Source organism: Poecilia mexicana, unplaced genomic scaffold, assembly GCF_051168715.1.
Source record: "Poecilia mexicana isolate PSO_F unplaced genomic scaffold, ASM5116871v1 scaffold_1, whole genome shotgun sequence".
In the NCBI taxonomy this organism is placed as follows: Eukaryota; Metazoa; Chordata; class Actinopteri; order Cyprinodontiformes; family Poeciliidae; genus Poecilia; species Poecilia mexicana.
The window spans coordinates 19,004,567-19,031,368 of record NW_028263370.1 but is presented as its reverse complement, the minus strand read 5'-3'; the positions used below and the strand labels follow the sequence as shown (position 1 = coordinate 19,031,368).

The 26,802-nt window shown below is 36.2% G+C and overlaps 1 protein-coding gene across 3 annotated transcripts in view; it reads left to right on the top strand.

The window, feature by feature from the left end:
• The window catches only part of LOC106924931 (glutamate receptor 2-like), a 46,438-nt gene that overhangs the window by 3,312 nt on the left and 16,324 nt on the right, over nt 1-26,802 (top strand). For all 3 annotated transcript variants that reach the window (XM_014998897.2, XM_014998896.2, XM_088006041.1), the window contains exons 2-16: nt 5,931-6,071; nt 11,151-11,390; nt 12,792-12,913; nt 14,335-14,409; nt 15,030-15,083; nt 15,987-16,145; nt 16,885-17,052; nt 18,267-18,371; nt 18,468-18,572; nt 19,620-19,683; nt 19,889-20,031; nt 20,799-21,014; nt 21,267-21,421; nt 22,025-22,223; nt 23,044-23,291. In XM_014998897.2, the coding sequence (XP_014854383.1) occupies nt 5,931-6,071; nt 11,151-11,390; nt 12,792-12,913; nt 14,335-14,409; nt 15,030-15,083; nt 15,987-16,145; nt 16,885-17,052; nt 18,267-18,371; nt 18,468-18,572; nt 19,620-19,683; nt 19,889-20,031; nt 20,799-21,014; nt 21,267-21,421; nt 22,025-22,223; nt 23,044-23,291 (2,194 nt within the window). The remainder of the gene's footprint in view (nt 1-5,930; nt 6,072-11,150; nt 11,391-12,791; nt 12,914-14,334; nt 14,410-15,029; nt 15,084-15,986; nt 16,146-16,884; nt 17,053-18,266; nt 18,372-18,467; nt 18,573-19,619; nt 19,684-19,888; nt 20,032-20,798; nt 21,015-21,266; nt 21,422-22,024; nt 22,224-23,043; nt 23,292-26,802) is intronic.

Genomic DNA, 26,802 nt, shown 5'->3' with positions numbered 1-26,802 from the left:
ATGCATTCTGCCACAACCAGCCCTTTGAGGACGTTCATGATGTTGAAATGGACCAAAATGTAAATGAGTTTGACATCCTTGTATTAAAAATCTGAAGTAGGTTGCAAATGTGCACAGATTTAACCTAATACTTGGTCAAAATACATCTTCATTCAGTTGCAACATTTAGTCTTACACAAAACATCAAGGATTTATTGTGAATGTGATTAGCCTTCGATAAAGTTCATCTTTAGCTAATCAAAAACTAGAAGTGAAGATGGGACTTAGTCAGGGAGAGGCTGACCTTAAAGAAATGACTGTTTTTTTACATAATACAACAAAAAAAAACTGAAGATGAAGAGGGATTTAATTTTTTCAGTCCAAGAGGGCTAAATTGTGGCACACTTTTTATTTTTTCTTACTAACATATCTGCATGTTTTCAATTGAATTGCTTTGGATCTTTGTCATTTTAAAGGTAGAAGATGCTTTGAAATGATTTCTCTCCCTCTCATTGTTTTGTCAATCTGACATTTTACCATGGGAAGGGATCCGTAGCAAATGAAGACAGATGATTACTTCTAGCATGTGACACAAACAAAGACATTATTTTCCCAGTTTATTTCAAGTGCTAATAATTTCCTCCTTCTGCACTGTAAAAATTTTAAAAATGTCTCCAATTTGCCAATTTACCGTAAATTAGAGATGCTTTTTTTATTTTACAGTGTGGACCATATAGTCACACGAATTGCTTATTTTTCTGTTCAGTACATTAAAAGCCATAATTATTTATATATGACTGCATCTACAAAATAGCAGAATTTATCAGAGAAAAAAAATTAATAATCGCCAATGTAGGATTAAGGACTCTAAATGCATAATTTCCAGTTCCAAATTGTTGTGAAATAATTTAATTATTAAATTATTATACCCCTGTAAGACTTAGAGTAAACAATATTTTAATTTAAATAATATGTATCAATCTGATATTAGTATCTGTATCGGTCATCGGGTTTTGGATCTATAGTGGCGGATCTATTCAGTCTAATTCTATGCTTAGTTCTCTGAGCGACGTCAGGCTTTATTATTTATTTTACATTATATTCAGAATTCCTAATTACATTTTCTGAGTCATTTGAAAGAAGGTTTGTTGCAAATTATTTTTACATGTTTGACAAAAGTAGCCAATCTTTTGTTTTTGTTTATTTTACATTTATTTCAGTTTTTTTTATTTTATTTTCAGTTGCTGAACTAATTATAATTTTTACATGTTTGACCAAAGCAGTCAGGATACTGTTTTAATCAGCTTCAGTTTCTTAATTATTGATTTTATATTGGCTATTATACTCCTAATTGCACTGATAAAACTAATTAAAGTTGTGTAATTTTCACATTTGATCAACCTTATGAAGCTATCGGTGTATTTAAGTGTAATTCAGTACCGTTTTATGTTAATACGTGATTGCTTTTCTGATTGATCGGTATCAGTTGATACTAAACTTCAGATATCTGTATCTTATCGGATCAGAAACAGGGATTTCTCAAAGGCCAATAAAACAATTCTAAAATTTGCAAAATCCAAAAAGAATCTGTTTTCATTTCAATTTTATTTTAAATTATATTATCAAAAATAATTTTTGCTCTTCTCAATAGTCAGTGGAAAAATCTTTATTGACATTAAAGACACCAAACTCTTCTTCTGATCTTTGAACAATTTTTAGTTGCACAAATGTTTAGTAGAACAATGTTTCTGTCAAAATGTGACGATTGTTTTCCTATAAACATAAAAGTGATTCCCAATCTGATCAGGTTGTCTTCTTTCTGATTTTATCACTTTAAGGTGAGATAGAAAAACCGTGAATTCATTTCCATGCGTATAAATTATTAATCTCCAAATCTTCATGCTGGAGCTGTAAGTAGCTCAAGCGTCAGCTGTTTGCTCACCTGAGGGGAACATTGCACACTTACATGCTGATGCTGGCTAAACAGCTGACATTTGACACCTTTCTGTTTTTCCCCTATTTCTGAACAGCCTCTCAGAAATAGAGTGCTGGTTGCAGGCAGAGTGTTTTTTTTTTTCATTTTTTCAAAAGAGGCATAGCTTCATAACCCTTAAAAAGTGATTAAGAGTTCGTTTAGGCAAATGTGTCCAAATCTGCTTTTTTTTTTTTTTTTTTTCACCCAAATGCAACCTGTCTCTTTTACCTTGTTACATTACTCCTGGAGAAAAGTGCCAACCTTTGCCTGTAAAATATATTTAAATAAAAGTTATCAATGGAAAATACACTGATCCTCTTTTTTAAGAGATTACTTGAACTACATTTGTTCCGGCTAAGATAATATTCTCTAAATTATAGAAACTTCTCACATGAAAGGTGAAGCTGCAACAGTCATGCTAAAAATAATTCACACTTTCTTTCAAATCTTTGATTTTACATATTAGGAAATGAAAGAAAAATGTAATTATGAGTAGCCCTGTCATGATAACAAATACTGCTGGATGATAAATTGTCCCAGAATTCCTTGCGATACACAATAATGTTGTTTTGGGATCATTTTCAAGATGGCATAATCATAATGCAAAAACACATTCTCAAAGATCAATCAATTTTAAATTCTAATGAACATTTAATTCTAGAACTGGATATTTTAAGTATCCAAAATAAATAAACAACAAATAAAACCACTTATGAAGTCCTTCAAAAAAGGTCCAGTTGAGACCAAAGCACCAGACTGAAGACTTTTATCTTCCAGTTTTTGAACAAAGAAAAGAAAAAAACAATAAATCATGCAAATGGAAATCTTTGAGCTTGGTTTAATTTATCATGTAATTACCGTAATTGATTTATTGCCTTTTCCGACAGGCCTAATTATGATAATAAATTGACAGATTATTATTATGTCATCCCGATGATTCAGTAGCAGAGTTGGTTCTAATTATTATTTTAGTTATTGGTTATTCTGATGATTGATTGGAATAAAAAAAATGGCACATTCACCTGACTCTTTATCAAAGCCTTTTTTATGCAATAATGAAATTTTTATTTCCAAAAGTGCAACAACGCTGCATTTCTTACTGTGTGGTTGATCAGTTCATTGAATCTTTTCAGACTCCCAACAGCGTCACCATCCACTGGATGATCCGAGTTATGATGTGTGCATTTCCCTTTGGGATAATTATGTTCACTAATTTCTCAGTTTCACTTCACAACATTCAGAAGGAAGTTGGTCATAAAAATAGACATGTTGAAGGTTTTGGTCTCAACTAGCCCTGTTTTGAAGTTTGCAGATGTTTCTGTTGTTTTGTTTACTAGTTTTGCATGTAAAATGTCTTCAATTCCAGTGTTAAATGTTCATTAGAATTTAAAGTTTCTTGATCTTTGAGAATTTGGTCTTGCATTGTTATTCCATTACTATTATATTGCTTGAAAATGATCCCAAAATGACAATATTTTGGGGTTCAATGTGATTCCATGAGCTTTTTGAAGCAGTAGAAAGTTGGTCAGACATACATGATCAGTATTATGTTCTTGATGCTGATCTTGTTCTTGGTTAAAGAACCTGATTGTGGTTCCCACGGCTGGTCCAGATACAGGAGCTAATGATTCTGCACCACTGCAGGCAGCCATGCTTCTCCTACTAGCCTGAACCTCCACTTCCCGCTCAGGGCAAAGAAAATGACCTCATTCTGCCAGATCCACCACAACCGTTGCAGCTCAGCTGAGGTAGAATGCAAAATATCCCCTTTCTCGTTTTAATGCAAATGTGTTGATCACTGGACGAAAACACAGAATATCATGATGTGATCAAAATACGGCAACGTAGCTTAACGGTGCTGTTTACAGCAGCTTCTGTGGAAGAACGTAGCCGACTTTTTATTCATCCGTCAGCACAACCTAACTATGGAGAGCCATTTCAGCCAAAATTTAATACGTAAATAAATAAATAGATAGAATAATACATACATGAATAAATGTCTAAATAAATAAAATAATAAGTAAATGTGTTAATAAATAAACAAATAAATAAAATAATACGTAGATATAATAATACATACATAAATTAATAAAAAATACGTAAATAAATTAAATAATAAATAAATATCTAAATAAATAAAATTATAGGTAAATGTATAAATAAATGTATGAAATAATAAATAAATAAATAAATAAAGATATATCTAAATTAATAAAATTCTAAGTAAGTGTATGCATGTATAAAAAAATAATAATAAAGAAGCCAATTAATATATTCTTATTTACTTTCTGAACTGGCTCTCCATGCTTAACGATGTTTTTAATTTCTGACTTTTCTTCTGTCAGTCAGTGTCTCCAGCGTCTCAGAGCAGAGTTCGCTCCACATCTTACTTCAGTTTTAAATCATTTGTTGCCATGTTTTTTGTTCCAAAAATAAAGAACAGATTCATAAACTTTTTAAAAACTTTAACAAATCATGACCAGCCTATCCATTATGCATGAGGGACATCTTCCACATTAGGTGCTACACAGTAGGAAATTGGTGCTCCAGATGGCGCCGCAACAAGGCGGGGAGGATTTGGATGCAGTCGGGCAGAAATGAAATGTCTGTGGACAGCAAGTGCAGAGTGGATGTTATAAATCAAGGATTTTATATCCAAACATGACTTAGGAACATTTGTACTTTTTTTTTCAAAGCAGGCTAGACTCCTTTTTTTGATGTAATTTCAAGAAAAGAACTTTGTAAGATATTCTTGTTTACACTTAAGAAGCACTCTTTGAAAGAGACACTAACTCCTTTACAAAGGAACTTTAATTTGGGAATGGAAATGTAATTATAAATTAAAAATTTTAGATTGTTTTACAGACAATGTGGATGAATAGATCCATAAAATTAATGTAATAGCAACCCTTTTGTGATGGGAAGGCAAATATGGGTTTATTAGTAATTCACATTAATATCTTTCAATTGACTCCTGAAAAAACTGTCACTATAATAAATTAATTGTATGCTAAATTAAAATGAGCTCAATCATTTCTATTCTGATCATTAATATTTTTGGAGGGTAATTTTGTTCACACAGACTTTCTAATCCATTTTATTTATGGTTTTGGTAGTGTTTTTCATTTTGTTTTATTTTTGATATTAAAAATATCTTAATTTTTCATTCTTAAGAATCTTTACAAAGTTAAAAGTTTATTGGTCTATGAGAGGATGATTGTAATGCTATTATCAATGTATTAACTTGAAAATGGTCTCAAAACAACATTACTATTGTTTATTGTAATTACTGGGACAAATCAGTTGAGCAAAATTTGTTATTGCGACTCAAAATAAAGTCCAGCAGTGTTAGAAGTACTTCAGAACCAGAACTGTGAGCATAAACTAGAAATTTGACTTTGGGTTTTCAAGCGCTCCCAGAAAACAAAGTATAAATATTGAGCTTCAGTGAAATTAAAATAAAGATAAAGGAACAATACTTACAAGTATTTGCACCTTTATGACGGAGAGGGATTGTTAGGATGTGTTTACTTCCTGGTTCTCCTCGGCTGTGTTGATTCTTCTTCTGTTGTTTCTGTTGGGGAAGCGACTGAACCTGCAGCTGCAGCTGAACACTTCCTGGCAGCAGATTTCAGGGAAGGCATTTATTTCCCCAGAGCTGCTCAAGGCCTGGGACGTTGTTAGGTCTACCTTGGCTGAAAAGTGTGTGCAGCATTGCAGCATTTTATGGATGAAAAGGGTAGAAGTGTTGGACTGGCAGCCTGAATAGTCTGCAAAAGCTTTTGTATGTTTTCTGCCTGTCAACTCTGAAATGTTCAGCACTTTGGTTCAGCACCAGGAAATAAAATCAAAATGGACTTTGATTATATGAATGCGGGAATCTGCAGCATCACATTTGAAAAACATTTGAGATGTTTTTGTGCTCCACTCTGACCAACCATGCCAATAATAATTTCTGTTCCTGTGTTTCCTCTAGGTGGTTTGTTTCCCAGGGGCGCGGATCAGGAGTACAGCGCATTCAGAGTTGGGATGGTTCAGTTTGGGATGGCAGATTTCAGACTCACTCCACATATAGACAACCTGGAGGTGGCCAACAGCTTTGCTGTTACAAACTGCTGTGAGTTTTGCTATATTATCTTTGTCTATTAATAATCAATTGGTCATTTTATCAGTAAACCTGAAATGTATGTAGCATTTGACAATAATAAATAAAAAAACATTAGCATTAGCAAACCAATTCAGAAATGCCATTATGCTAAGATAATTAGTCTCAAACTTAAGTGTGTCATTGTGTTTAACAAACTCATATTTAAGCAGTTTTATCATTTCATCCTGACTAGTTCTCAACTCAGTTCAACCAGATCAAAATGAACAGTTCATGTTCACAGTTCTCCAGTTTAATATCTTAAACTGAGCTCAAAACTTTTACTGTAAGCTCTAGCTATTTTTCATTCATCTAATATATTTTTTTCTGAAATGAAAAGGTTGTTAGTATATAAATATATGACATGAGATCATTAAAAGTTGGCATTCACATCATCCTGTTTTATTCTCCTCTGTTGTCTTTGCTCTTGTATTTTAGAGTAGCTGAATTTATTGTGCACATATTAATTTCATCAGCAGGAAATATAATTTTGACTGATTGGTTCTCCATTAAGACTATGTTTGTAACTGCAGTCACCTTTAAGCCTCTTATTACTGCTAAGTCCATGACGACAGGATTTACCTGGATGTTGTTTTTCTCTCTTTAAGCTGATGCTGCACAGCGGAAAACACACATTAAAAAACACGCAGTGAAAAAATGAAAGATGAAGTTGTCTTTGAAAAGAAGCACTCGATCATTTGAAGACAGAAAATTTAAGTTTAAACAAATTCAGCTTGTCTATATATCACATTTATCATTATGGACTCTAATAAAATCTAGCTTGAGTTCAAGTATTGCTGATTATTTTTGATAATGTAATTTAAACATATCTTGTTTTTTCAGTTACTTATCGACAGGAAGATCAGAAAGAAAAGTTTTTAACAGCAGTTTTTCTGTAGTTTCTAGATTTAAAGGGGACCTATTATGCAAAATTCTAAATTAATTGACATTAACTTCACTTTCTGCACATTTTTTACTCCGATATGGGTTTCTGCTGTTTTTTAAAACACCCTCTGTGCTTAAAAATAAAAACCAGCAAGTTTTTTGCCAATAAATTTATGTTTTTTGGTGTGTGGAAAATGAGCTGTTTCAAAACCCTCCAGATTGTTAAATCACATTCAAGCAGCACTGTGCTGTTGCCTGGCAACCCAAGTGGAACTCTGCCCGTTACCTAGCAACCCAAACAGAGCTCCAGCACATTTGGTCAGCTGGTTTTACTGCTGTAATCACTGTACAATGGCTGCTGGAAAAGAGAAGTAATTTGTTGTTGGCTTTCCGTCCAGAAACCACTTGCTGCATTCGTTTTGGTTGTGCAGGAGGCTCTACTAATGCTTTCCAAAGACATACGGTTGAATAATTGCATATCTGTTTGCAGCAATGTCCATATGAGAGTGTAAACGTTGAGTTTGGGGGCTTGGCCAGCAGCAGCTTATTTGGATCTAAAGTGACAAGAGGCAGAACTGAACAGACTGAAATCCCATTATCTAAGAATGATTTTGTACAAAAACATGTACTGAAATAGACCTATCCTAACCTGTTCATGGAAGCGTAACAGGTCACCTTTAAGGATTGGCTCTTCGTATTCTGTAGCAGAATATGAGCTGAAGGTGGTGTAGTCAAGTTTAAAGCAAGGAGAGACAAATAGGCTTAAATTAGCAACACAGATCCTTTCATCAAAGCTGGTTAGAGTCTCTGCTGCCCATGCTGACGCACAGCCACTCAGCAGACACTAAACCAGCTCCTACAGGGGAAATGATGCGGCTCTTTCTCAGTGAAACATCTGAAGCTAAAAACTCTGAGATCTGCTCAAACACAACAATAAGAAGAAGCTCGTCAGTATAAAATATTACAGCAAGGGCTGTTTATATTTAAACATGTTTCTAATTTAGACTTCAGTTGAATTTGTTGAGGATGCGACCCCTCTTTAAGACATAAATAGCTTCACTGTTGCTTACTCCACTGCTTTATGTGAGCTCTTGCTGTGTGATCTGGATCATTGACCTGATAGCATTGTTCATTGTGTCTTTAGAACAATTGGTTCTCCTTTATAGATCCACTCGTTTTGCAACACGTCTCTACTGTTGGTCTCCAATTTAAAGCATTTCAGTTTTCTGCAGAGCAGCTGCAGGTTTATGTAAAGTATTTAGTGACCAAAACATAACTGCCATTGTTAAAGTTAAATCACTGTGGAGGGACTTCTTAACTGAGAAGCTGCCATCCACCTCTTCTGCTTTTGTTTGATGTGCAAAAATCAGTCACTAAAAGATCTTTTTACTTACTTTGTAACTTGGACAGGTAGTGTTTAGCTTAGCTTCACTAGATGTCTAAGTTTGATTCTAGTTGTTATATTATTCTCTTTAAAAATGCAAACCCTTCATGTTAACTCACTGATGTTTTAATTTTAATTATGATTTCTAACTTAATTCTTCCTGTAATTTGATTTTGGATCTCAGATATATTTGAGCTCAGTTTATTTTTTCAGTTCTATAGAAATATATTCCAGAATCAGATCACAGTTTTTAGCTAAGCTATCTCCTTTGCTCTGATTCTGAGGAAAAACATATTTCCACTTTTGAGATTATATAATGAAAAAAGGCTTCTAACAGCTTCCAGTAGTTTAAGGCCATTTAATAGTACAAACAATTGATCACTTGATCCCTAAAGGTGATTAGTTCACATGTCTCATAACAAAAGGCCATGAATATAGCCATCTAAAATTTGGTTTTGGCCTCAGTTTTGATGCATTTTTCCAATTTAAATGACACCTAATTAGCCTAAGTGTGTAATTTCTTTTAAATGCTAAATTACTATGAGCTGCCTGTGATTTTTCTGCTGTCCCCTGGTTGGTTTGCAGCAGGAGAGCAACAGCAGAGCAGCTTCACGCAGTTTCTGTAGCGCATCAGCATCTTTAAAATCTTCCCTCACCTTCAATGCCTTGGCCTTGCTTATTCTCATGGCATGCACTTTCCAAATGATTGAGTTTGCAGATAGTGTTCTGCTGATTATTCAGAGGTCAAACTTTGTAATAAGGGCAGATTGGGTCTGAAATGACTTTCACATCATTTATCTTTGTGAATGTCTTTACAAAACAGTGAAAACGTGGATCTATCCCACGTTTGCATTGTTTTTGTTTTGCATGAGCCGGACTGAGATCCTCACAGTACAAAAAACCCAAATTTAAATTAAAAATGATTTAAGAATTGCTGTTATTTACAACCAGAAAGTAAGAGTATTGATGTTGTGATGCAGCTTCTATCGCATATTGATTGGTGGCTCTCTTGAAGCATTTAATGATTCAGAAGGCAACAAAGCAATTACAAATCGATAATCAATGCAACATGATGAATTCTTAACAACCATCAACAGTCCTAAATATTTCCTAACAACAGTTGCAGTAAACTTTTTGATCCCCTTCACTCATAGCCACACTGTAAAAAAATAACATCTGTAATTTACAGTAAAATACCGACAGCTGTGGCCGACAAAATTTTACCGTATAAATACGATAAAAGCCCTATTTATATGGATTTTACCAAGCAAATACAGTAAAATACATATTTATACGGTAAAATTTTGTTGGTTGAATATGTAACTCTGCAACACTTTCAGCCCTCTTTAAACCAAATAACCCAATTTTAGACAAATCCAGTAACCTTTGTGGAAGGAAAAGAACCAGTGTGAACAAAGACTCGTGCATGTGAACAAAGACTCGTGCGTGTGAACAAAGACTCGTGCGTGTGAACAAAGACTCGTGCGTGTGAACAAAGACTCGTACGTGTGAACAAAGGCTTGTGGATGCAGTATGATGTGCTCTTATCAGAGCATGATGTAATGATGGCCTGGGGCTAAAGGGATTCAGTGTGATAGCAGGGAAGCACCAAGCCTTTGCTGCTAGCTTGCTCCTGTCCTCCATGTTTTACTGCTGCATTGTAAATGAGCTGTAGTGTGTGTGACTTTCAGCACCTGCAGTCATGGTCATCTCCAAATGATAAATCTATAAATTTGCCCAAATGAAAGGCAGGTTACCAATGATCAAACGGATATTAAACCATCAGTTGCTGCTTTGACTTCTTTCGACAGTCCAGAATCATTCAGGTTGGTTTATGTTTGTTCTGACCGACTGTATCCCATCTTCTGCCCAATGACAGTGGCTGTATGAGAGAAAGTGGGTCTTAGACGCAATATTTAAGGAAACTTAGTATGAAAAATTCTTATTTTTCACATTTTTGTTCTTCTATTTGTATCTTCACTGCTTCTAGAAACAGTCTTAAAAAACAGCTGTTTTTTGGCAATAAGTTAATGTTTTTAGATGTCTGGAAAATGAGCTGTTTCAAAAACGCCACGATTGTTAAGTCATATTTAACGGGCACTGCAGCGTCACCTAGCAACCCCAGTGAAGCTCAGCCCGTCGCCTAGCAACCCAAGCTGTGTTCCAGCATGTTTGATCAGTTGGTTTTACTGCTGTATTCGTTGAACAATGTCTGCTGGAAAAGATAGGTGCTTTGTTGTTGGCTTACCAACCAGAAACCATTTGCTGCATTCTTGTCGGTTGTGCAGGAGGCTTCACGTCTGCTTTTCAAAGATGTATGGTTGTATAATTGTGCATCTGTTTGCAGTCATTTTCACATGAGTGTAAGTGTTGAGTTGGAGGTCTTGGCCACCTGCAGCTTATTTGGATTTAAAGGAGCAGAAAGGAGCTCAAAATATACAGGACTGACTGAAATCTCATTATCTAAGTTTTTTTTTTTTTTACAAAATATTTAATGAATATGTTTTATACTTATCATAACCTGATCAAAGAAGCATAATGGGCCCCATTAAGGGGCCAAAGCTGCCTGCTCTGTGTTTGGGTGTTTGAAGGACGACTAGATGACGATTTAAATGAAAAAGGTTATTGATTGCATCTGTTTAAATCAGAGATTCAAACACATTTTGAGTTACAGCGGAGTAAACCCAATTTGTTCCTTGGATCCTCTAATAAAACATGACTTAAACTCTTATTTCTGTTAACTTGTCTCGTTAAAATGTTTCATTCATTGTCTCTTTTTCCAGTTTGTTCCCAGTTCTCCCGGGGCGTCTATGCCATTTTTGGCTTTTATGACAAGAAGTCGGTCAACACCATCACCTCCTTTTGTGAGACACTCCATGTCTCCTTCATCACACCGTCTTTCCCGGCAGAAGGAATGAATCAGTTTGTTCTGCAAATGAGGCCAGACATCAAGGGGCCTCTAGTTGCGTTAGTGGAGTACTATAAGTGGGAGAAGTTTGCCTACCTGTATGACAGCGACAGAGGTAAACGGATTCTCAATGTACTCTTTTATGTTCATGTTCCTGCTTCATAGTATCCACCAAATCTTCTTTCATTTCTGGATTTAACTGAGTAAATATAGGCTGATTTGATTGGCTTAAGGTCAGAAACGTGCCCATCAGTCTGAGGAAATTAAGACACTAAAAAGTAAAACAAAATAACATTTAACACTATTGTGACAACTAGGTCAAATTAAAAACCTAAATCAGGTTACCAAGTATTTTTGTCTGGTTTCTAGTGGAAATAACTTCAAATAATTAATAAGTAATCTCTCGGCAACATATGGGAGCTTTTATTAAGTCAATAATTTCTTAATATTGATAGACAGTGCTGGTTCCACTGGCAGATTAGTTCACTCCGGTATCAGGTCTGAGTCGGTTTCAGAGATTAATAGGGCTGAGATCAGTTTCCTCATTAATGATTTCCAGTTAACATTTAAACTGGCAGCATCAGTGCTGCCCCAGCAGCTGCACTGGAAGAACAGATTGGCTCTTTTTTCTGGCCACTCAAAGCCCTTTTCCACTCCAAGCACCTTTTACCTATCAACACTTTGCCAGCCTTGTATTTTTTTTGTCCAGACTGTTCAATATACAAACTGCACTAGCAGTGAATTATTTCTCTAACATCCTCACCTTCACATCTCCAGCTGTTATGTCCTGACCTAAGACGTGTCAGCACAGAATGAGGGGAACTGGGACAGAACCACAGACTTAAAGACAAAATGCTTTCACTCCTGGGAACACCGGATACTTCCTGGGGTTGGAATCGGGGTTGGAGGGAGGAGTTGAATTACCAGAAAGAGTTGGAAACTTATTATTCCAATCCTCCTTTCCCAATTTTCCCAATTCTTCCTTCCCAGGGTTGGAAGGCGGGTCGGAACCAGAATAATTAAACACAATAAATAAATAATAAGCATAATCTAACTAAAATAACAAACAGCTTAATATTTATATCAAATTGTTGATTTGTTTGTTAAATTCTTCTTGTATTGATTGAAAGCACTGGGACGTTTAGAGGCCTCTGTGTCATTTTGTATAGCAGAAAAGAAACAGTCGTGTAAGAGAAAGCACTCAGTGATTCCTGTAGTTAATTTGACATTGTATATTCATAACATCTTCTATCTAACAGGGATGTATTTTCGTGTTTTTCCATTGGTTTCAATTTGCAACCACTTTGTGCTGATTTATAGAAAAATGAAATGGTCTAGGTTTTTTTTTCCTGTTATAAAATTAAATTCTCCTGTTCTCATGCTGTGCTGGTTGGTATGAAGTCCTGTTAACAGCTCTCCCTTAATGAGTTGAGCTCTGAAATGCCCATTAATTTTCTAAAAAAGGTAAGGATAAGGGACAGGCCTTAATTATTTTTTGCTTTGTGTGTGTTTGTAGGTCTTTCTACCCTTCAGGTGATTCTGGATACTGCAGCAGAGAAAGAGTGGGTGGTAACAGCAATAAATGTGGGAGACCTGAAAGATGAGAGTAAAGATGAAGCTTACCGCTCCCTCTTTCAGGTACCGCTACTCTGAAATTATCTTCCATCTGCATAAGGTTCAGGTTTGTCTTCGATGTACTGAGTCTCTCTCATATCCAGCAGTCTAGAAACCAGCTGAGTTGTTTTCTGATAAACTGATGCTTTAGGTTCTGACTGAAACTGGGCCCATTTTTAATCACCCTGTACAATTAACGTATTATCATGCAGTATGGTTTAAGTGCAGTTTTATGAAGGTTTGGAGAAATGAGGGTTTAGGGAAGCGTCTCGAAGGAAGTTAAAGTTTGTTCAGTTTTATTGTCTGAACTCAGTTTTAGTATCTGTGTATGTCTTTAAAATGGCCAAAAATGCATATAAATTAGATTTTTGCTGTAAACATTCTGACTAAAGCCAGGAAGACGGAGTACATCACCCCAGGTTTAAGTCTCTACACTGTAGCTCAGAGCACAGACTTTAAAATGCTGCTGTTAGTTTATAAATCACTGAACAGTTTAGCGCCACAATACATTAAAGATCTGCTGTTGTCATAGCAACCTTCCAGACCTCTCAGGTGTTCTGGTTCTGGTCTGCATCTCCAGAACCAGAACCAAACATGGGGAAGCAGCATAAACAACATTTTTTGAATTAACTCCAAATTTTTTTTTTAGAGAAAATACCCAAGAGAGGTGCAGCTAATAGCTGCTATAAGCTGAATTTAGCTGAATTTTCTAGAGTTAGCTTGTGATTATGTTACTCGACTTAAAAAGACACTTTGTTTAGCTTGAAACTCTTTAAGGTTAACCATAAACAACTCTTTTTTTGGTGGAAATGATAAATTTCATCCATTCATATCTCAGAAAAGCGTGAATGTCAGCGTGTCGCTGCTGAATTTGTGTAATGAAGCGTTCAGAGTGGTGGGAGTGAGCAGTGACTTGGATTCTTTACATCATTTGCTTCTGAGATTTTGTGGAAATCTGCTCAGTTTTGATATTATCCACCCACTGGAACTGGCAGATGTATCTGCGCAGTGCTGTGTTTAGACCCCAGGTACTGACATAGTTAGAGGAGGACTGAAATACTGAGAGCTATGATGAAAGGAGACGAGGAGGAGGAGGGAAGCTCTAAAGATGCTCAGGAAGAGAGAGTGACATGATTACAGTGACATGTAAAAAATGAGGACGAGGGGCTGATTTACTCTGCGAAAGTAGGTAAGAAAATGCTTATTGACAGCTTAGAAAGTGTGAACTTTGGATGTGATTAAAAAGGAAAGTGACAAATAGAACAAGAACAGCCTAAAGCAAAAATAGATAACTGGCTAAATCCTTTTTGTTATTGTGCTTTCCTTCTAGAGTCAGTAACTGATGTGACTGTGGAATATAACATTTTTCATTTTTAAAAAGAACAACAAATAAATAACAAATGCCGCTGGATAGGTTTTAAATACACCTTCTTGTGTCTCTTTAGGACCTGGAGATCCGTAAAGAGCGACGCATCATCCTGGACTGCGAACAAGATAAAGTCAAAGACATTATGGAGCAGGTGGAGTTCGGTCTTCTCAATAAAATGCTCCTGGTTGAAATCTGAGTTTCTGTTAAACAGAAAACCTTTTACTTCATTTTAAAGAACAACAGAGACAGTCAGTGGTGTGGATTATATCTCTGTTAAAATACTAAATTTGAACAGAAATATCCATTATTGTCCCTCAGTTGGGAAATTTGGGTACATCAGCAGCAAAGTGATAAACGAGTTGAAGCATGTAGATTCAGACAAAGGTGAAAAAATGACAAAAGACTGAGCAGTACTGTTAAATTTACAGCATAAGAAAAACATACTGTGCTGTCATTAAGAATGGCATAAGTTGATTCAAAGAAATGTGGAAGTTAGTAGGATATGCCAAAAAAATTAACGGTTTGTTGGTATCAGTAGTGAATGGGAAGGATCTGAGACAACACTGCTTTGTGCACCCAGGATGCAGCAGTCCGTCAATAAAGGAGATTTGGTAGTTAGTAGCTGTGTTTAGATAAGTCTATGTGTGGTAATAATTATGTACAAAGTAAGGGAGAAAATGTTTTTGATTTTTAAGGACACAGATAGTAAACATAAAAACCTGTTTTGAGAGTTTTTTGTTATTAACAAAGTGTATTTTCCTTCCCCATCAGGTGATCACTATAGGCAAACATGTGAAGGGACACCACTACATCATCGCCAACTTAGTGAGTCACGACCCAACACCTTGCAACAAACTGCACATTTTTCCTTTTATCTGCAACAGGTTATTTTAAATTGACACATATTCACAAAAACAAAGTAAAATTCTCAGTCAGGTCCTAATGGCAGACTGCAGGTTGGACCGATCAAGAATAACGAAAGGCCAATATGAGTTTGTGACCTTAAACAAACCAATGCTGCAAAAATACAAAATCTTACCAAGTATTTTTTTTCTAGTGCAAATATCTTAGTACAGAAATAATAAAGAAATAATAGAAAACTAACTTAAAAGTAACTTTTCAGTAAGAAATAGGATAAATAATTCCTTAATATTGATTTTAATAGTTCTAGTTCCACTGGCAGATTATTTTACTAATAATTTATATGTACATATTATATATTATATTTAGTTTATACATTTTTTCCCATGTTATAAATTAAATTATCTGCCAGTAAAACTAGTATTTTTCATCAATTACTGACTAAAAATAAGATCCTATTTCTTTCTGAAAAGTTACTTCTAAGTTTGTTTTGTCTTATTTTAAGTGTACGAAGCAAAATATACTTGATAATACTTTATGTTTTTGTTGTGATGTTATTATAGTAATAAAAAATATATTTTCCTTATTTCCACTGTAGCTTGTTGAAAATATTTTAAATATTAAAGGAATCCCCCTCATTAAGGTGATATAGAGCCGTATGACAGATTACAGCAAAACTCAGAGAGGTGGAGTTCCTGATATGTTTTTATCTGGGTTTTTTTTAATAGTATAATGAAAAATATTTATGACAAAACAGCCGTAAATCCTCCATTTACTGTGTGTCGATATATGTGAGTTCTGGTACAGTTAGTAGGAATGACAGGTTAGGAAAACGAGAGAAAAACTTTGTTGTTTTTGATCTTCCAGGGATTTTTGGATGGTGACATCTCTAAAATCCAGTATGGAGGTGCAAACGTATCTGGATTTCAAATAGTTGACTTTGACAACCCTGTGGTGGCAAAGTTTGACCAACGGTGGGAGGCTTTGGAGGAGAAGGAGTATCCTGGAGCAGATACACGAATCAGAGTAAGAAACAACAATAAGAACAACTCAAAGGGGACCTTTTATGCAAAATTCACATTTTGCACATTTTTGTTCTTACAATTGAGTTTGTGTTCCTTCTAAAAATCACCCAGACGTTTTTTGGCAATAAGTTAACGTTTTTTGTGTCTGGAAAATGAGTTGTGTCAGAAACCTCCGGAATTTAACGACACAATTCAGCAGGCACTACCCGTCACCTAGCAACCCAACCTGATCCCCACCATGTTTGATTGGCTGGTTTTACCTCTGTATGTGCTGTACAATGGCTGCTGGAAAAGAACACTGTATAGTTGTCTTACTGTCCAGAAACCGCTTGCTGCATTCTTGGTGGTTGTGCAGGAGCCTCCACTTGTGCTTTCAAAGCTGTACAGTTGTATAGTTGTGCATCTGTTTGCAGTCATTTTCATCTGCGAGTGTCATAAAAGGCGAGTTTACCCAAGTGGCCTCTTGTCACTTTATTTAGATTTAAAGCCACAAGAAGCCCTAAAACAGCTCAAAATAAACAGAAGTGACTAAAAAAGCAGACTAAAATCTCATTATCTAAGAATGACTGTGCAAAAAATGCAATCACTGACCCATCCTAACCTGTTCAAAGAAGCATAATAGGTCACCTGTAAGCAATCTTTATTCCTTTAACAGTTCTAGGAAAGAAGAAGATTCTATCACAGTGATAAGCAGAAAATGTCAGATTATCGTCTAAAACAATTATTTTGTGATCTTTCAGTATACCTCTGCCCTCACCTACGACGCAGTCAACGTGATGACTGAGGCGTTTCGCTTCCTGCACAAACAGAGAATAGACATGAGTCGCCGTGGCAACAGTGGGGACTGCCTAGCTAATCCCGCAGTACCCTGGGCTCAGGGCGTTGAGATTGAACGTGCCCTGAAGCAGGTAACTATGGACTGGATTGACCTTCATCAACAGATGTTACTTTGTATCGTCTTGCTTTGTCTGTGTGAGGAACTGCCAGTTTCAAAGTACAAAACAGAATGTCCTGACTTTTCTTCTCCTCAAACCCCACTGTTATTTGGTATATTTAACTTTAAAATAAGTTAAGGTTGGGGTTGGCACTGGTAGGGATGTAGAAGATAACTATGTCAATTCAAGCTGATGCTGCAGCAGAAGTGGGAGGAAAGGAAGCATAGCTACTCAGACCAGATCCTTCGTTCGGCTCGGACTCAGGAAAAAGTTAGTCCAAACTGGATAACTGGATAACTGGAGAGAAGCGGCGCTCTCTCAATAACTGGAGAGACAGTTATTGATTTAACACAATCTGTGGACATCAGCAGATGATTTGTAATAACAGTGAACTCATAAAATGTGGCACATGGACTTATGGTTTTATGACGATATTTTGCGGGACTGTTGCAATAATGATAAACATGATGCTGATAAGAACTATTTTGTTCCATTTGTAATACACTTAATTAGTAGCATTAAAAAGTGTGGTTTGTTTCACTAAAATGCACACAGTAACTGCATTTAATCATATTTTAAAATGTACTGATACATGTTTATTGAACTAACAGTGAAGAAAAACAGCAAAAATAAAAATCCCAACAAAACAGACAGTTTTAGGGGTTTCTAAATATCATTAATTGAAATGTATTGTGACTATAAATCAAAATGTTTTCATGATAAAAAATGTATTATATGTCACCAATTTATAAATGATAAACAATGTGATAAATACTGATCACTATGACTACAATAGCTTTTACTTTTTCACAGTCACTAAAAAACATGCATTATCCTCCCATTTGATTTGTCTTTTTAGTCAGGAAAATAATCCATTTTCTGTCTGTGACCATACAGTTGTAGGCTTCACATGTAATTATCCAAGTATGGAAGTGCTTCCTGTTTGAAAATGGGATATTTTACAATTTCAATGTTTCCTTTTTCTAAAACAGCTGTTCATAATTTAAAATTCAACACCAAGACGCTGAATATATTGCAGTTTGTGATTATAATAATGTTTTCTTTCCTTTTACCTGTTTGATCAGTGTAGAAATGAGATCATTTAAAATAAGCTGTGGAAACTGCTCAGTGTGTTGAATAGACATTAGCTCTATCTCTGATAATTTAAAGTAATTTGGTGTCTTCAGGTTCAAGTTAATGGTTTAACTGGAAACATTCAGTTTAACCAGCATGGGAAGCGAACCAATTACTCAGTGGCAGTCATGGAGCTGAAGAACAGCGGACCCCTCAAGGTAGCTAAACAAGACTTTCTAATGATACACCCAGCTTGTGTGTTTATGTGTTTTTACTGACTAAAATCACCGTTTTGTTGCGTCGTGTGCTTCCAGATTGGCACCTGGAGTGAAGCGCATAAGTTTGAGGCAGACAAGCAGGATATAAATAATGACACGACGGGAATAGAAAACAAAACCGTCATCGTTACAACTATACTGGTAAGACACCATCACTCTGACGTAGTTATCATGAGATCGAACATGTATGTGTCTGCATAAAAAACTAGACTATTTCAGAGAAAATTAAGCTCATTATGCAGACAACTTTACTCCTGTGCTTTTTATTTGTCCTTTTTTTTTTCAATTTTGTGTTTGGAAATTTAAAAATACACAATTTAAATTTTCATCAGGTATTATACTGGCTCTACTGATTCCTATTGAATTGGACATAATGGAACATCCTCCAGAATTACACTGTCAATGTGAAGATTAGTGCTGCAAATAATCATTATTATACGTTTCAATGGATCTATCGATTATTTTGATTAATTGGTTAATTTTTAATTAATTAATTTTCTGATTAATCAATTAATTGGATGAAAAAACTGTCACACTGGCACATTCTGCAATTTTTTTATTGAAATCTTTTTACATGCCATATTAAAAATACATTACAAATGCAACTGAGCAATTCAACTTATTTTTAAATAAGAAAACAAACATTTTACTGTCTAAGATATTTTTTTCCAACATCACCATGTGAAAAGCTCAGGCCTTTCTGCTTAATTTATCAGTACAGTGTAGGGCTGATCTGTTCACCATCTTTTGGATTAACCATTAGTAATTGTTTAGCAAAAGGAACTTAAAAATATATATATTTTTTTTACAGTTTGAGCTTGGTGAAGCTAAAACTATGACCCTTGAGTTTTGGGCAATAATTTATACCACTGAATAGTCTGTTTATTTTTCCTTACATTGTGTCACAGGACAAAATCTTTGTGGGTTGAGGAGTTTTTGATTACTGTCCTTTCTGGGATTGGATGATTGAAGTTTCAAAATAAAATAATTACTTTTTAAATACCTGCATACTCAGCTGTGTTCCTCAGCCTACACATACCTTTTTTATAAAAATGTGGAGCCATTTTCAGAAAACTAAACAGACTTCCCAGCAGTATAAGTCTACAAAGATAATATAAGATAATAAAATTGTTGTTGCTTTTTGTGCTGAGTTTAGTTTTACTGATTTCTGCATGTTTCTGGTTATAGGAAGCTCCGTATGTGATGCTAAAAAAGAACGCTGATGAGCTTCAAGGCAATGATCGCTACGAAGGTATGATGGTGTCTATGGTTGATGTTTGTGTTTTTTAACCACACTTAATGATGTTCTACAATTTGATCATTTTTGTTATACAGTTCTCTAGAGCTGATAGCACATTTATAAAGTGTTCACCTTTACCTCTTTTTTAATCTTTCTGTAAAAAGCAGACGGTCAAATTCAAATCCAATTTAATTTCTAAATTGTCCTTTTATTTTAGGCTACTGTGTTGACCTGGCTGCAGAAATCGCAAAGCACTGTGGGATACGCTACAAGCTTCGGATCGTAGGAGATGGAAAATACGGAGCAAGAGATGCTGAGACCAAGATCTGGAACGGGATGGTTGGAGAGTTGGTGTACGGGGTAAGCTGGACGTTCTGGGAACAGATGTGACCCGTTTTGGTCGTGCTGGTCAGGACTCTGGCAGCAGCAGTCTGGATGAACTGCAACTCACTGGTGGAGTTATTTAGCTTTTCACAGAAATCACTAAAGACAATTTTATAAAAGAAAATAAAGTCAAAAAAGAGTTTTTTTCTAAATAGATCTGCCAGGGCTTTTAATAATATAGAGCTTAACTGTGGGCTTTCAGGCGTATAGTTTGTTTGCCCTTCACTGCAAAAATACAAAATCTTACTAAGTATTTTTGGTGTGTCCTGTGCCAATATCTTAGTACACTTAAAATAAAACAAAACTAACTTACAAGCAATTTTTCAGCAACGTACAGGAGCTTTTTTAAATAAATAATTCCTCAATATTGATTAGAATAAATGTACTTATTCCAGATGTTTTCACTTACAAATAAAATGGGGAAATGTCTTATGACTGAAATTATCTGCCAGTTGAACAAGTTTTTTTGTCAGTATTAATGAAGCTCCAATATCTTGATGAAAAATAACTTATAATTTAGTTTTGTTTTATTTCAAGTGTGTATATCAGGACCGATACAGATATTAATATCATATCGGTGAATCTTTATTTACAAAAAGACCAAATACTGTAAGAGGACAGGTTGAATGAGGTCAAATTGATTTAAATTAAAAAGTAACACATCACAGATGTTTGTTTTGGGACATGTCCTGTTCAGGTGGATCAGATATTTTAACCAACTCTTTGTTTTTCCTCTTCCACAGAAAGCAGATATAGCAGTTGCTCCCCTGACGATTACTCTTGTTCGGGAAGAGGTGATTGATTTCTCCAAACCTTTCATGTCCCTGGGAATCTCAATCATGATCAAAAAGCCTCAGAAGTCCAAACCCGGCGTCTTCTCCTTTCTGGACCCACTGGCCTATGAAATCTGGATGTGTATTGTCTTTGCCTACATCGGCGTTAGTGTTGTCCTCTTTCTGGTGAGTCAAACCTCAGATTTCTAAATGTGAATAATAAATAGCTCTGAAGTTTATATAGAACCAGTAATATGTGGGACCTGCTTGTAATCTAACAACACTGGTATTTTTTTACTCTGTGAAATGATCAATTATTTATTAAACGTATGTAAAAATGTTTTAATAACTAGACCAAAAATACTTGGTAATATTTTATACTTTTGCAGTGTGAATTCTTCAGTATGACCCGTTAATTAATAATGTTTCTCCCTTGAGGTGTCGAGGTTCAGCCCGTATGAGTGGACGCTTGAGGAGCCAGAGGACGGAGCGTTGCCGCTGACGACCGAATCAACCAACGAGTTTGGGATCTTTAACTCTCTTTGGTTCTCGCTGGGCGCGTTCATGCGACAGGGCTGTGACATTTCACCAAGGTTGGTACGACTAATGTGCTACTTAATAATTATATGCTCATCAATATCAAGGATTAGTGAAGTAGTACAATATTTTTTGTACAAGTTATTTCCCCAGTTCCCATTCAGAGCATTTTATACCAAATACTCTTTGGAATGAAATTATTCTTTCTTCTTTTTCTTTATTCAAAAAGTTGCTTTTCTGCTAGGAACACAAATTAAGTCATGCTAATTTTTTCGTAGCGTGTCCCAAACAAGCTGGCCCAACGGATGTCTGAGTTAAGCAGTTGCTTAGGTCCCCCACACCACCAGGGGGCTCCCAAGAGCTGTACATTTTGTGTTAATCATCTGATGTTGTAAAATAATTAAAATGATACAACACACTTAAACACCACTCTGTATTTCAAATTCCAAATATATTTTTTGTTTGCTACTTCTGTAAGATTAGAATTAGCAGACATAATAAAGCTGATGTGATGTAGGCTCAATACGAATGACGCTATTATTTGTTAATATTAATTATTGCTATTTAATTTTCCTTTGGGATCTAATTTTGTGAATGGGTCTCTATAGTTAGGAGAGAATCCACCAGCCAGAACCTGAGCTGTGCGTTTCTGCATGCAGGTCTCTTTCAGGTCGTATAGTTGGAGGGGTATGGTGGTTTTTCACTCTGATCATTATCTCATCATACACGGCCAACCTGGCTGCCTTCTTGACGGTGGAGAGAATGGTTTCTCCCATTGAGAGTGCTGAGGATCTCGCCAAGCAGACAGAGATCGCTTATGGGACGCTGGACTCCGGGTCAACCAAAGAATTTTTCAGGGTAAGGTATTTTCCAACAACAAACGATGGCTGTTCTTCCTAAAGGCGAATAATAACTATGTTTCCATTGATACATGAGGAATGACTGGCAGGAAGAAACCTTAATCACATCTCCCCATTCATCATTTTAATCATTTTTACATGTTTGTCATAATTTTAACATTTGTAAGATACTTAAAAACCAACTTTTAATAAAAATATGTATGTGAAATTCACATTTTGCACATTTTTATGCTTCCGTTTGGGTCTCAGCTGTTTCTAAAACCATCCAGCAATTTTTTGGAAATAAATTCATGTTTTTTGAGGCTTGGAAATTAGTTGTTTCAACCCCACCTCGATTATTAAGTAACATTTGACAGGCACTGGACCGTTACCTAGCAACGGTGCAGTGCCCAGCCCGTCGCCTAGCAACCCAAGAGGAGCTCCAGCATGTTAGCCAAAGACAAAAGAGGAATCCTACAACCACTAAAATCTGACTCCAGTGCATTTATTTACATCTTGTGGAGAAGGAAGTTGCGCTCAGTGTCTTCTTTGGAAGTTGTTTTTATGTTGCTTCCTTCAGTGGTTCTTGGTGCAGCGCCACCACAGGTGAGATAGGGAACAGGTTTTTCAAATGGTTTGGTTTGTTTGGCACAGTGCAGTGTGAAGGCGAACCGCACCAGATGAAGATGTAACAAGTGTTGCAATTTTGGTCCCCAATTGAACAAGACTACCAGGTGTGAAGGAAACAAATGAAGTTTCTGTCTAGCAAGCCTTTCCTGTCCTGAAATAACAACAACCAAGACAAAACTAAATGAATTTATTTGTCTCTCTTTTTTTAGCGCTCTAAAATCGCTTTGTTTGACAAGATGTGGCAGTACATGAAATCCGCAGAGCCTTCTGTGTTTGTCAAGAAGACATCGGAGGGCGTGCAGCGTGTGAGGAAGTCCAAAGGGAAGTACGCCTACCTGCTGGAGTCCACCATGAACGAGTACATTGAGCAGAGGAAGCCCTGCGACACCATGAAAGTGGGAGGAAACCTGGACTCCAAAGGCTACGGGATTGCCACGCCCAAACAATCCCCATTAAGGTGGGTGGATCAGTATAACAATGCCAGCCAACCTGCACTGCCATGTACCATTCACACTACTAACCTGCTGCCTAGCATACTGTTTCCCTCCGCGCTCCCGCAGTTCCTTTCTCCACAAGAAAAGGAACAATCCAAAGACACTGACTGCTCACCTGCCAGAGACGTCAGGTGTTAACTAGCCAGTGTGTGAGCTGCTGCTGCTGCGTTCACCTGCAGCGATGCTCATAAACAAAAGAAAGCACACCCCGGGGAGCGCTTATTTTAGTCCCAAGCCTTAGAGCCAGTTGGGTTTTTGCAGTATGCGAGTGTGATGAATGGGGCATGGCAGCTCACTACTCGTTGTTATAATAATCCACCTACCCTGATGACATCATCCCAGTGGTTTGTATTTTTACTGTGGTTGCCACCTCTAACCCCTGGTGGGGGTGGTTACCGTGACAACAGGGGTGGGGAGGGGGGTGTACGGTTTGTTTCAGACGCCAGGTCTTAAAGTGAGCCGATACAATCAGGAATGTAAAATAGTCACCGAATGTCCTTATTTGCATCACCAACACCTTAAAATCCAAGGCTAAATATAACTACATTATTATATCTACAGATATGTTAGTACGTTTTAGAATAAATGTAATATTCCCAAGTATTTGACTGGTACAAAAGGAATACTGATGTTGTCCTGCAGTATTCCTGGAACAGTAAGACAGAAACTATAAGTTTATGAAGTTAAATAAATATTATTATTTATGAAATATGCTCTTTAAGACCTGAATCAGGGGATTGTTGTTGTCTATGACTGTATGACCAAAACATTTGTTTGTTTGTGAATGTGTGTTTTTAATCACCCTGAAGGTCACAGCAGATGTTTTACTACTTTATAGCATAATTTATTAGATTTTCTTCACCAATAATGATGCTTTCTAACCCAAATTTCTCATATCTTCTACTTACAATTGCTTATTTTGTGTTTCTATGATCCCAGAGCAGAGAATGTCGCCGCAGTTTATCTAAGAAAGGGTTGAACTTAAACCACAGACAGGTCCTGTGTAAATAGTAAAACATATACTGATCTGACATTTTATTAGGTACAGCTGGATGGAACTGAGTTGGAGAACCTTTGACCTCCAGCTTGCCTTAATTCTTCGTGGCATTGTTTTAACAAAAGGTTTTGGTCCATATTTTGGGCTTTAAATTAACTTTTTTCACTGACACCAGCACAAAAACTCGGTGCACTCAAATTTTGAACTGCATTGCATTTACCCCTGTTCTATCGTATCAAAAAGTACAAAATTTGTGGGGAAAATTACAATATTCACTGATTAAAGGCCTAGATTTATGGGATTAAGCCTAAGATGTTTTCTGACATTGTAAACTTATGAATATGTCAGAGAAGACCCTACTTTTAATATCATAAATTTATGCCTTTAATCATGGAACATTTCTGACTTTTTCACATCAGAAAAATTCCAAGTTTTTTCTTGTAAATATGTGAAATTAATCTCCAAAATTCTGCATTTTTTGGCATAAACCTACATAATACATATGGTTGTTGTTCAAGCTGTCTCATATTAACAACTGGTTAATGTGGTTCTACGTATTCTTGCCTGATCAGTTTCATTTAGAGATTTTACATCTATGCAGAAATGACGGCGTAATTTGAATATGCAATTTATTTCTCAATGATGAATCAGTAGGTTGAATCGATGGATGGGCTGATAGAAAAATGAATGATTAAGCATGCGTATTTGTCTGTGTTGCATGTTTGTCACTCATGTTGTTTCTTATTTCTTTGTCTTTTCAGCAAGCTGCCAATAGCTGTATGGTTTTCCGCTCCATGCTCTCTCTCTCTCTCTCTTTTTCTTTCTCTTTCTCTGTCATTCTCGGGTTGTTTTTATTCAGAAAACTGTCATTTTCAGCATTTAAATGTATAAGTGATTTAGAAAACAATTATTTTTCTTAACTCCAGGTAGCTGATAAAGGTTACCGGAGCCATACTGAGCTGCAGAGCACCATTTCATTTCCTCCCCTTCCAAATTCAGGCTCTACATCAATACGTTTGACTAGGACTACATTACTGTCATTTACCACAAAAGTCAGCCTTATATGTCATATCTTAACAGTATTTAAGATAAAGATCAGACAAAGCAGCACCCACCTCACATCAGGTAATATTGGGCATGACAAACATTTAAGCCAGTCACTGTGCATCAATCATCCTGGATTTGTTCCAGGTTTTTACCGTTTTATAACCCACTGCTCTATGTTGTCACTCAATCATTTACTGGCATTTCAGCTCTGAGTACTGGTCCTCATTTAAAACAAAAAATAAACAAACAAAACACTTAAGTTTCATTTTAACCTAAACATTACTGTGAACTTAAGTTTAATCAGTTTTCTCATGGAGCAAAGCGTATCTAAAAAACTACAGCAGTTTCACTACCAGGCACAGTTCATGTTTTCCTTCCTCATCTATTCATCTATTTGATGGACTGATTAACAGGTGAAATCCTCCAGGTTTATAGGACAAAAGCATGTTTATATATATAATCCCATTAAGCTCATTGCAGATCACTAACTTCTTCCTTTTCTCAAACCGCACAAAATAATATTCCTTTCAAACTTTTTTTTTTTTACTTTTTTATGTTTAGATTTGTTAGTTATTCATTTATTTATTGGAACTGCAAAAGAACCGTATGATTAATCATTAGTTTCTCATATATTAGGGCTAGAGGTGATGTCACACTGTGTGTATGAGAGGTTACACAGATCTGCAATTAATCAGGATTTCTATATTAATTCCAAAGACGGACAACATGATTCCTATTTTAATTTGTCTTTAGGATTTCATATTAGCATTTAGCACTATTAGTGCTGTTAGCATTGCAGTGGATACTTATCTTAAAGCTACAGTAACATTTATAAAATATGTATGTTTTTGTTAAACCAGTCCTGCCTGAAAAGGATGGGCAGGGGACTACAGGAGATGGGGTGTCCCCAGTCACCATGTTGTGGCAGTGTAATGTGAGGCAGAAAATCTGTGAAAAGACTGATCTCCTTCTCCTCCCTGAGCTGCTATTTCTGTCTGAAGAAACACACCGCTCCTGATCAAAAACCAATCAGAGACAGGAGGCGGGTCTTAGAGCTGTCAATAAACCTCATGTACACGCTGCTCAATGATGGAGAAACAACTTACTGTCATCCATTTTCGTACACCCTCATCCCATTGAGGTCGAGAGGGGTGCTGGTGCCTATCTCTATCTGTCAACGGCGGGGTTCACCCTGGACATGTTGCCATGGCAACACAGTCACAAACAACCACACACACACACACACACACACAATCGCACCTACAGGGAGAATTTAGAGAAACCAATTAACCTAACAGTCATGTTTTTGGACTGTGGGAGGAAGCCGGCAGCAGATCATACACAAGCTGATTTATTGCGTTAAGACCCTCCTCCTGCCTCTGGTTGTTTCTGGCTGAATAGTGTATTTCTGCAGTTATTACTGGGAGAAG